The 12,500-nt window shown below is 35.6% G+C and overlaps 2 protein-coding genes across 2 annotated transcripts; both read left to right on the top strand.

The window, feature by feature from the left end:
- Nucleotides 1-1,343: 1,343 nt before the first annotated feature.
- Nucleotides 1,344-3,974, top strand: LOC136845855 (ubiquinol-cytochrome-c reductase complex assembly factor 2). The gene is made up of 3 exons (XM_067116266.1): nt 1,344-1,519; nt 2,820-2,954; nt 3,508-3,974. The coding sequence occupies exons 1-3, from the start codon at nt 1,443-1,445 to the stop codon at nt 3,641-3,643; spliced, it is 348 nt and encodes a 115-aa protein (XP_066972367.1). The 5' UTR covers nt 1,344-1,442; the 3' UTR covers nt 3,644-3,974.
- Nucleotides 3,708-8,656, top strand: LOC136845853 (probable methyltransferase-like protein 15 homolog). Its single transcript, XM_067116265.1, has 5 exons — nt 3,708-4,141; nt 4,754-4,912; nt 5,906-6,158; nt 7,151-7,295; nt 8,360-8,656. Exons 1-5 carry the CDS (start codon nt 3,708-3,710, stop codon nt 8,569-8,571), a joined length of 1,203 nt encoding a protein of 400 aa, XP_066972366.1. The 3' UTR covers nt 8,572-8,656.
- The last annotated feature ends 3,844 nt before the right edge of the window (nt 8,657-12,500 follow it).

Below are 12,500 nucleotides of genomic sequence, written 5' to 3'. Positions count from 1 at the left end.
CTTTTTAAAACACCATCACCTTACCCATTACTGATCAATTACAACCATAAAAGTTTTAAGTAATAAAAAAACTATGATAATTCTAGCCCACAGCTGGTAGTTGCTTTTACCAACGTATGATCCTACCCTAAGGTGGCCATTAAGTATTGTAAGATGTGTAATGAATTAGGAGGGCTGGTGTGGACCTCATGATATCGTACTACATAATCTTGTCAAACAAGGTTATGCAAACACTCAATGAAAAAACACTTAAAATTTGATTTGAGATACAGGAGTACAAAATAGTCTAGCAAACAAGTTCTTTCACCAATAAACACAACAACTTAATAAATAAAATACTGATCACATCAAATACCGAAAGGTGAACACCAAGGTAAACGGAAAGTGTAATTCATCTGTTTTATGATCAACCACTAGGGATATTCATAGGTAATTTTGGCTAATGTTGTTGTATTAAAGAATACAGTATTGTATACTTAAGTCCTGAGTGAAATAAAACGCACCAAAGAATAAGTATCACTCTATCACAAAATACTCACTTAATAGCCACTAAAGTACACTTAGATAGCATAGTTACCAATTGAAGTGTGGTCTTCCACGTTTTCTGTTAAGCCTTTTTTGCCCAGGCTAATAGAAAACTAGAATTTTATTTAGATCCCTAATTATTGAATTCTATATTTTGCGACTACATTTCCTTTTAACGATCAACATATAAAGAAAAAATAAGACCATATGAAGTAATGGACTATCCTTGAGAGTTAGAGATGATAGTTTATCCTCTAAAAGATACAATATTTGTGCAATATTTGTTATACGAATCATATAAACTTTTGGAACCACATATTGTTGTTGCATACGATGAATTTAAATGTTGGTCTAAGACAAAATTGCTTAGACTTTTGCCTAAAATTAAAGTTCCATTAGAAAAATCGTATTTAACAGCTAAATTTTAACACTGCCATAAGACTTCTGCTGACTGAATCCAATGAAGATTGAATGATTCTTGAAAAAAATAACATGTTTATACAATTTAATTTTACTATTACCAATCAATTGTGCCTCTTTATTACAGAGTTAATGTATAGTAAGTTATTTATAATTCAGCAAATAAGAAATGAAGAAAGAGCAACAATAATTTTTTCGAAAACAAAATGAGTTTCGCACAAGAACGAAGGAAATAGCTCATATTGTGCTTCTGTCCATACAGGTTTAATAAATATATTAAGTTAATTATTCAACAAAGAGGAAATGAAGACAAAACCATAATAAAATAAGTTCTTTAAAAAACAATATATATTACAGCGAAGAAAGTGTGTGAGAACGAGGGAGCCGTTGCAAAGAAATACCTTCGAATTAATAATACTATTTCTCTTCGTGATGTAATGCCGTGTGTTAGCTATTGAATAACTACCAATTTATCTTCAACATTCCCAACAGGCTAAATGTCAAGAAATAGTTACAGAAGCTTTTTGAGACTACTTGAAAAGTGGCCAATTGATACAAGTAAAAGTGGCGGCCGGTAAGTATCAAGTAGTAGCCTAGACTAATTTAGGCCTAGTTGTCTAAGACGCTGATGAGGTTACGTTACGAGAGACCGAGGCTACTTTATGTATCTATCCTGAGGCCTGTGTCTCTTTTACAAATTCGATACGTATTGTGTTCAAGGTATTTTAATAGAGGCGACTTGTTTATAGGGTCAAGCTTTGGCGAGGTTAGGTTATGATATGCATAGGCTACCCTAATACAACCTAATCAGATTTACTTTCCTACCTTTAACTAACCTTACCTAGGATGCCATTCTCCATTACCTAGCCATGGGGGCTCCATCCCCATGGACCCCTGTTAGTAAGTCAGGACCCCTCTGTCTGCATATTGTGCACCAGGCTAGAAGTCTTTTGATATTTTGAGAAGTTTATGAGATAGCATAGGCTAGCTTAATCTATAGCCTAGGCTACCTTGTGTTTAGGTAAAACTGAAGACTACTACTGTGGCTTGGTTCCCGCCAGTCGGTAACTGTAATAAATACTGTATTTTGCATTTGTATTTGTTTCTGTTAGTGTCTCTTGTTTTATGTTTACGATACATACTGTCTTTCATTTATGTTTTTACATTCATCCCCAAGGGGTTGGTGCCAGGCCTACTTTTGGAATACCAGCAATAGTTAAGGAGTTACCTAGGCTTGGTCATGTGAACCCACTGGCTACATTGGCTCCCATCACATAATCTTGTCGAAAACTTGCTGGTTAGGCTATCTGTAGACTGGTAGATAACCTGTGTCTATAAGTTATCTCAGAAATGGCCATAAATATCGAAAACATTATGGAACAGTAGTTTGAAAATATATTTATTGGGTTTTTGTCAATCGTTAATGGAAAACAAATTTATACTCCCACCAGTCTGCAAAGGCTATGACTTGGTATCTAACCATAGCCATATAGCACAACAATATAGCTTAGGATATTCTGTCAAGGGTAGGATAAAAATCTTGAACAGTTAGTTTTAATGCCACACAAAATGCATTATATGCTATGTTCTGAGGAGGAGAAAAATAGAGAATGTTGTAACAGACATTCATTCATTAAGTAATGTTACTAGGTTAATGTACAGTCAGCCTTGGAATGAGGGCATAACAAGAGATTGGCTGATTATTTTAATGATGAGTAGATGGCTGTGAATTATTTTCGGCTTTGTAATTTGGTATCATACTCCATTTCTGTGATTAGACTCATGTTCTTTGCATTGAGTGTTAAAATAAAGAATGTCTAAAGTTATAGTGTGTATCAGTGTATCTAAGAAATCACCTGTTTTGCATATTTCAGAGATCTTGGGGAACATCTTCGTCGCCAAGTAACGAATGCCTTTAAGCAAGGAGATGCAACAGTGGTAAATGAAAATGAATGTCAGAGAATACTGTCTTCACTGGAGCGTCTAGCATTAAATGTGCATGGTACTAAGTAGGTTCTCTGAGATTTGTTTTTGATCTTTTGTAGGAAGTAACAGGAATAGTGAAACCGAGCGTATAGCATTGCATGTAGGCTTCATAAGTTTTTTACGTATATTAGCGTTACAGAATTGTAATTCTTGTTACATTTTCATATTATTAACAATAGAATAACTTTTTGAATCAAGTATTAAAAACCAGTATATATTAGATATTTAACAACAGTAAACTGTATTTCACTGTACAGTTTATGGTTTGGTTAGATAAGAGCTACCTTTGTATGTATACTGGGAGTCTGTTGTTAGGTAAAGACCCATTTCTTGGTTTTTTTAAATTAATGAGTTATCTCAATGCTGTTTCTCTCATGTATATACTACTCACAGGCAGTCATACATACCTATAGTCACCAGTTTCAGGTAACTTTAAATTGTAATTATTGATATTGACTTCACCCCAAACTTGTGTAGTTACAGTCCTTATATTTTGATTCAAGATAATAGTATACAGTAGTCTTGAACAGTGAATTTAGTCAGTTAATGATCCCATTCAATGCTTATTATTTCCAGATTTCCACGCAAACTTCAGAGTTCATCAACAGGACTATCTCTTGATCAGTGCCGAGAAATCAGCTCTACGGAATTTATGGAAACAGTACAGGAAGAAGAAGCACCTCTTTATTCAAAAGTTTTCAGAAAGAAGTAAATCTCTGTGAATCATTTCACTTTGTAGAAACTATTATTAGTTTGTGTGATTAAGATTTATAAAAATGAAACAGTTTGGAAAATGGGGGTTCTGTCCCAGATTCTGGAAAAGCGCAGTGTCTTTTCCATCTCCGTGTGGCATGAGAGGCTTTGCATTTAACGTTGTTAGTCACTCAGCTGCCACTGGCAGAAATGCAAGTAGATCAAATATCAGAGATTGGACCTCTGTCAGTGTAGGTAAGGCCTTCGTGTCCACAACTACAAGCCCTCCTCATCTTCCTGTTATGTCCGAAGAAGTTATGGAGTATCTTCAGCCACAAGGAAACCAAGTCTTTTTGGATTTGACTTTTGGAGCAGGAGGTCATTCCCAATGCATCTTGGAGAGTTCACCCAATGTTCGACTGATTGGTTTGGATAGAGACCCAACAGCTTATGAGTATGCAAAAGAGCTCCAGAAGAAATATCCAGAACGTGTAATTCCATTACTAGGGAAGTTTAGGTTAGTGGTATCCTCAACTTGTCAGATGTCTTTCTTATGATGTGATGCTCCCTCACAAGCGACAAAAGTATGCACCTTTTATTAATTTCTATGTGTATTTGTGCCTAATAATTCTGCTGACATGGACAGTAAGGTACTGTTGTCCCTTTATGTCTGTGAAGGGTAAGTTCCCATACCCCTGCAAATAGTGTATTGTTGCAGTGATTTATAAATGTGTGTCACGTCCTAACAGAATCAGCATAGGCTACTATCTATAACACACCTATCTTAAAAACTCATTTGTTTCACCGATACAAACATATTACTCTACTGTGCCGTACTTTTCTTCAAGGTGCTATCCTATGAATTTTTCCTATGGATGTCACTTAGTCCACATGCAACATTAAAGTTGTGAGCTTTTGTTAGATGTGATAAGGGCTCTCTTAATATAGTGGATTTCATGTATCCAAAAATTAAACCCCAGCTTTTGTAAGGGGTGACAAGGCGGTCCTTTTGAAGCAGAAATCACATCTGTTGGCTAAATAATATTTTGCTAATTTTAAATTGTTGATTCAGCACCTAGTCCTTCTTTTCAGACTTCCAATCAAAATCTTAAAAAGTTATCTATTTCAGTGACATCCCAACGCTTTTTCAAAGCCTGAAGATAAAGAAGAACAGCATTGATGGAATTCTGATGGATCTCGGCGTTTCTTCTATGCAGTTTGATGATGCTGAACGAGGGTTCATGCTTAGCAAAAACGGGCCTCTAGACATGCGTATGGATTGTGGCAGGTTCGTTTTTAATTTCTTCTTACCCCTCTTATCGTATTTTTCCTTTATATTTTTTGTAAGGTACTGTACAGTACTTTTTTTGTGCCATTCTTTGTAGTGATACAGTATTCCATCAGTGGACTGCATAATGTAGTGTATGTCATTGTTTCAAGTACTAGTACTTCACAGAATTTCTGGCAACAGGCTGCCCAACGTTTATAATAGTCCATGCCGTCTGAAATTCATGCGATTCCCAGACTAGCTTACCAGTTAGCCGCATCTGCAATCATGTCAGTATTGCAGTATTTTTAACTTGATTATACAGCATTACAAGGGATAAATTCCTTGAGAATAGTAATTGATATTTTTACTTTATATACAAGAACTATGATAGCATATGCTGTGTTACATTAGCAAAATATAATATCAAAATATAAAAATATCAGCTATTTTTCTGTATGCATTTGTCTTGCAAGATGTACAGTATTGGGTATTTTTGTGTGAATTATTATTGACATGCCATATTACAGTAAACCCCCCGTATTCATGGGGGATGTGTACCGCACCCCCCAGCGAATAACTAAAATCCACAAATTCTTAAAACCTCTCTAAAAACACTTAGCATTGCCTATTTTGATAGTTTAAACACAAAAAAACTAAAAATGCTTATACCTGAGTATTTTAATAGTTTTATCACAAAAAGTGCATTTAGTCATGAAAATGGTATGAAAATACAGTAGTTAGTGAAAATTTCTCAGTGAAAAATACTGCGAATGGGCGAATTTTTCACGAATGATGGGTAGATACGTTCCACAGAGAAATCCGTGAATAGTGAGACTGCGAATACAGGGGGTTTACTGTACTTTATATTATGTTCTTTACGGTAGTAACCCTGAATTAATTGTAGGGCGGTGCGGAATTTTGATTACTTGCTTCATTTAGTCAGTGTGCATGTCCTTCATGACTCTGTAGACAAGTTATGAAAACTGTCTAAATTTTACTTGATAATTTCAGAGATCCCCAACAGCTATCTGCTTCAGACATTTTGACTCATATCAATGAAGACCATTTATACAAGGTTCTAAAATGTTTCGGTGAAGAGAAGCATGCACGGAAAATTGCACGTGCATTGATCGAGTCAAGATATCTGTTGAAGAGGTTCAAGACGACCCAGGAATTGGCAGAGTTTGTCTTTTCATTAAGCGGAGAAGATTACAGATTAGACAAATTAGGAAGGCCCTCACATCCTGCCACTAAGACATTTCAGGTTTGAATACTATGGAAACTCAAGTTATATTGTAATGAATGTATATTTTTATGCTTTGATGAAGTATTACAGACATTTGAAATGAGAAGATATTGATTTATCTGCAAACCTTAACCCAATTATGCAGTTGACTGAGTGGTATTTCAGATCCCTTTGTTAGATTTACTCTGCTTTTTGCCAGAAGATTCAGTATTGATTATATCTACACTAGGATGCTATCAAACCTCCTAAAGTAGAATAAATAATAAGGACTAGCTGTCCAACCTCTTACGGCTGTGTAAGGTCTTTATTTATTGAAAACCTAAGTCATTTTCCCACAATTCATGTTTCTAGTTCATGGTATAATACTGAACACTTTCATGAGCTCTCTTGATGTCATGTCATGCTTTACACTTAATGTGCAACTCTTCGCATGGCATCTACTGAAAGGCTCCTTTCTTGATACGATTTAGAATAGAGAATTTTGATTGATACAAGTTTACATCACTGTTTTTACTCTAATTGCATTCTTTTCATTGATTGATTATTGAGATAGGAATAATGACAAGATTTCCCCCTACCAAAGAAGGTCTTGCATATGAGTCAGCTGTTGATTTTACTAGTAGTCCTACACTTAGCCTGTGAGAAGGCTTCAATAAAAGTGATAAGTTTGTATGATTGAAAGAAAAGCTGAAAAAAATTCATACTTTGTAGAATACAGAACAACGCAGTACAATGACATCTCTTTTTGTTTGTAGCATCAATTACATTCATATAAGACTGAGGAAGACTGAATTAAGAGCATAAGTGTAGTCTTGCATTAGGACAGGTTTTGTCTGCTCAGTATTGAGTATGCTCTTATACTTTAAATTCTACATGATTCATGCTTTGGGACACCAACATACAAGGCTGCTGTGGTTTGTATTCTGTGTAACAAAATCTGTAAAAACTTGTTTTTATATAAAATAATCAGTTTTATCTTTTCTATGCAACAGTTTCTTTCTTTTTCGCAGGCGATACGAATACTCGTCAACAATGAGCTTAATGAATTAGATTTCGCACTGAGGATAGCTCATTATTTCCTGAAGCCAAGAGGGGTTTTAGTGGCCATCTCATTCCATTCTCTGGAGGATTCAATAATCAAGCGTCACTTGACAGGTTTGTATCATATTTTTGTGCTAATGTCTTAAAGAGAATTTAAGGTTTAGGTATTTAGTAAAACTGTATACAGGGTCATCTTTTGATGACAACTAATGAACTTCAATTCAAATATTTGTCCATAGGTAATATTTTTCCATTTGGTTTTCAAATAACAATACCTCTATAGGCATTGAATGTACATGGTATTGAATTAAACTGTGAAACCTGTTAGTTTTTGTGATAGTTTTATGCCTTCTCTATCTTATGGGAATCCCAGCTTATTCAACAAATTGATTGTTTTGCAAACACAAGCCTTTGCCTGCCTAGATCTCATTACTTGGGTGTTAAAAGGGAAGACTGAATAATGTTAGGACAGTGTCACAAGGAGTTTCAGACCCTCTTTCCATAATCCTTCCTCTATTAAACCTCAAGGTTCGTCTTCAGGTTTTAGATTTTAATGTTATGCATTAGTATGAGGTAGGCTGAAGTTTGCTTGAAATGTTAAATTCATAGCCATTTTTCATTTTTTTGGTGCTCATTGTTGAAGGATCTTGGTAGCACAGTCATTTTAGGGTTTACAGAAAATGCAAAATTATTCTAAAACTTACCGTATAGTTCTGTCATATCAGTTTCATCTAATCCATGTTCGTCTTCCTCGTTCACTGGCTGGATCAGCTCAACAAAATAATAACCAGTTAGCTGTGTTGCATCCTCACGTAGAAGGATTTCAGTTTCTTGAACCGTCAAACAAAAAGTGTCTTTTCATTTACTTTACTAGTACCAGGATTTTAGCTAAAGCGTTTTCGATTTCCTTAAAGCCTAAGAAATCAAACTTGCAGTCTGGCCACAGATTTCTCCAAGAAATAATAGCCAGTCTTTACACTGGTTTTTGTGACATTTATAAAATAAAGACAGTCTACAGTACCATGATTCCACCTCTGCAATGCATTTTTCACCTTCTAGTGTGATCACAACATTGCAGGCACCTTTTTGTGCAGTTTGTCTTTGAATGTAAACTATACAAATTATTGAAGAATACTCTGATAACTATCATACATGTAAAATAATCTCCAATTTTTCAGGTTCCGAAATAGACAGTTCCCCTTCAACTATAGGTGGTGGGCTTAGAAAACATCGCACATCAGTTTCTACATATACAAGTGACGAAATGGACGTTTTAATGAGAAAACCATGGATCCCGATAAACAAACATGTTGTGTTACCGTCAGAGGAGGAAGTTGAGTACAATCCAAGAGCTCGATCTGCTAAATTAAGAGCAGCCGTCAAGGCTTGAGTACCGGCATTAGTTTTGAATAGATTTGTATAGATTGTTTTGTGATTCTCCTGTACATAAGTGCAAGATTAAAATATCTTATGCAGGTTTTGCTGTTATTTTATATTCCTATGCTTTTGAAGCACTTACTTTCTTATAGACATTCTCTTTATTGTGTTTTATTTGTTTTTCATTTGCCTTCTGATTTGTCATTTATTTCTGTCTTATTACTCCTTAGAAAAATAAGTTTTAAAATCATCATGATGATATCAGATTTCAGCCCCTTGCACACACACAAACACACACACACACACACACACACACAAAGCATGTCTGTCCAAGGTAGGATTTCTTATAGGAACATTTGAATTCAGAGATTGGAAAGTGTTTAGCACTATAATAGCTGAAAAGCTATTATATATATGTGTGTGCTGTAAAGTTATCCACCACAAAACAGTGAATTTTGATAAGTATTTGAATACTGTGCATAAATTGTAATAAAATGAATAGATGTCACCCTATGTGGGTTAGTGCCATCTGTGCACCTCATGCTGTTCACTGTAGGCATTACAAAAAACTCTTTACAGAGTCCCTTCGGCCCCTAACTGCTCCCACTTTTTAGCCTTTTAACGTACCTTCATTCCTGATCCCATCAATCAATCTTATTGTGGAATTTGATAACAAAAATACCACAGCTTTACTAGTATTGTTGTGCCGATAAGGAATTTTCCTTCGAACTGGGAATGATGAAGTATTTTGAAATGCTAATTACAAATATTAATGCAAAATTGCAATACTGCATTTTGCAGTTTGCTTTGATATTGTGCAATATTGCAAGCAAAATATTCACCCCAAAAAATATTATAATTCCTCACTAAGCATGATTCATTTGAGCACTTAACTTTCCAGGTGAAGCACTTTGCAAGTAATGATTATTTTGCTGTACACTTTTTCAATTCTTCATTACAGGTTTTATCTAAAAATAGTAAAATATCTATCTTAAAATATAATTATAACCAGTTATTTAGAGTGATTTGTGATTTTTAATATCATTACCTGCGTGTTGTAGAATATGTAAAGGGGGAGAGTAAATGATTTGGTGTAAGAGTTGCTCTGAGGCACTAGAACATCTAACCCGAATGCTTTGTAGCCTACAAAGCCAAATTAATGACTTTTTATACTCTTGGTCATTAAATTAACGTTAATAAATATATATTGAAATATATCTATTGTGGACGATTATTCAGATTACTTCAGCTAAACGAATGACTAAGCCATAAGAATGGTCTAAATGAACTCTAACATAGGTCTTATCTTCAGCCATTCTTGGCTAAACTTACATGGTGAGCATTTTGGTTAAATTGGGTACTTCCTCCTTACCTGCGAAGGGAAGCTAGGTAATGAGGGTGTGGGTGGGTAAGGGAAGGGAGGTAATGAGAGGGGAAAGGGGAAAATGTAATGGTTGAAATAGCAAACAAAAAAAAAAATGAAAAGAAGGAATAGTAGGCAATCATTTAAGTCCGCATAGGCCTATGGTTACTAAAGGTAGATTAGGTTGGTTGTACATTAAGTCTTAAGTCTGGACAAGGCAAAGTGGAATCTACCAGCTCGTTACCATGATTTTAACAGTCTGATTTTACATTGTGGCTATGTGATTTTCTCCCTTCCATCTTTTGTGTTCCCTTGTATCCAATAACAATCCTAAGAATTTGTGGGTTGGAGGGAAGGAGAGCTGTCTTATGTTCTTTGAATAAACATATGTAACCGTTTGTTTTTCTGGACTCGATTGGATAACTTATTATTAAGCTTAATGCCCATTTTTTAAATGTCTGCAAAGCAGTGATTTTCAAGAGAGAGAGAGAGAGAGAGAGAGAGAGAGAGAGAGAGAGAGAGAGAGAAGAGAGGAAGGAAGGAAGAAAAAGAACAAACAAAGCTGAAAAAGAACCATTCAATCGTTGTTGTCAGAATGGCATCCATTCCAGGAAAGATTCCAGGCCGATTGAGATTCAAGGAATTTCTTTCTCTCTCCCTCTCCCCCACCCCTCCCTTCCCCTCCCCAAAACAACCACAACCTACGTATGGCAATTCCGTACGAGACGAGGAAATTTTTAGGGGGTTATAGGAACCGCTAGGCTGATGAATCATTTTCGATCAGCGGGCTTCTTCCTCTAACTGACGCCATTTGGGATTGGGGATTTTTCTCTCTCTCTCTCCTCGGCGCGGAGACAGGGAACAGATGCAGAAAGGAATGAGGGAGTCCTACAGGGGACCTTCTTACTTCCAAATGGTGGGTTTGACAGAGAAATGCTTTAAAAGGTTCACACTGGAAATTCCTCGAATGAATTTTTTTACTTCTCTTTCCTATGCCTCGAGATTTTATATGGGAGTTTTTTTTATTTTCTGGAGAAGAGAAGAGGAGGGAACATGACTGGTGTCCAAGGATGCGTCCTTTCTCTCTCTCTCTCTCTCTCTCTCTCTCTCTCTCTCTCTCTCTCTCTCTCTCTCTATATATATATATATATATATATATATATATATATATATATATATATATATATATATTCAGTTTTCGTTCATGAGAGGTAAACTTTGAGCGAAAACGGTATCACTTGTACTAAAATAAGCAAAGAATATGAAAACATCATTACCTTGAGATATACGAGTATACCCAACACCTGATGTAAATATATTCGTAGTAAATATAGTGTATATATCTCCTATGAATATATTTACATCAGGTATACCCAATACCTGTTGTAAATATATTCGTAGGAGATATATACAGTATATTTATATGTATATATGTATACTGTATATATATATATATATATATATAAATATATATATATATATATATATATATATATATATATATATATATATACACATATATACGAAGGCGAATGTATTTAATCTTGATATAAAATTTCCAAAATATATGTAACTGTAAACAGTGGAAGTAAAAACGAAAAAGGTATATGAGAAAAGAGGCTTATTTCGATGGATATGCAAATATAAGTGAGTTCTTAACTGTCCGTTGTTTAGAATCATGTAATTACTTGTATGACATCAAGCCATAGGAAACTTGCTTGTGTGTGTGTGTGTGTGTGTTTTACTTTTGTGTATGTTTGTGTCTGTATGTGTTTTATCAGCCAGAAAATCCTTCCTATTTAAACCTCACATTCACAAGCAACTTGGAAGAAAATACAGAGACTGTGCAACAAACAGACTATTGAAACATATGTTTCGTTTTTGTTTCTTGTTAGCCAGCTATAGTTCCCATGTCTAATGGGTTTTTCACCCCTCCTGGGATACCTATCTCTCTCTCTCTCTCTCTCTCTCTCTCTCTCTCTCTCTCTCTCTCTCTCTCTCCTCCCCTCCCCTCCTAGATTAACGCCGTAAGTTTGTAGAATAGGTCCTAATTGCTCTTTGAATAGCCGAGCTTCGGAACTCGTCCGGGATGAGGTGAATTTAACAGCGTAATTGATGGGCGCCTTCAAAGACTACGGTAGAAGTTATACGCGATTGTATATCACCACCCTTCCCTAGGCCAAGGTAGGCAGACTGGTAGCTCTTAGCCCCTTACTTTTCGAGTCTCTCTCTCTCTCTCTCTCTCTCTCTCTCTCTCTCTCTCTCTCTCTCTCTCTCAGGTATGAATCACTATGTATTTGGATGGCATGTAAAATTATAAATGATAAAATTCCCCCCCTCTCTCTCTCTCTCTCTCTCTCTCTCTCTCTAATCATCCTATCTTACCTGGTCCTGTAATAACTTATCTATCTATCTGGTCCTGTAACTTCTTATCTATCTATCTGTCTAGTTCTCTCTCTCTCTCTCTCTCTCTCTCTCTCTCTCTGTTTGATGAAGTGGGCCTCTTTGCAAGCTTAATTGTGGAGTCCAGGGACCTTGGTTATCTAAAGGGACCTGCTTACGTCCTTCTAGAAACTCCA

This window comes from Macrobrachium rosenbergii, chromosome 14 (genome assembly GCF_040412425.1).
Source record: "Macrobrachium rosenbergii isolate ZJJX-2024 chromosome 14, ASM4041242v1, whole genome shotgun sequence".
NCBI classification, from domain to species: Eukaryota; Metazoa; Arthropoda; class Malacostraca; order Decapoda; family Palaemonidae; genus Macrobrachium; species Macrobrachium rosenbergii.
Note: the sequence above shows the minus strand (reverse complement) of the source record. Positions and strands in the feature narration are given on the sequence as shown.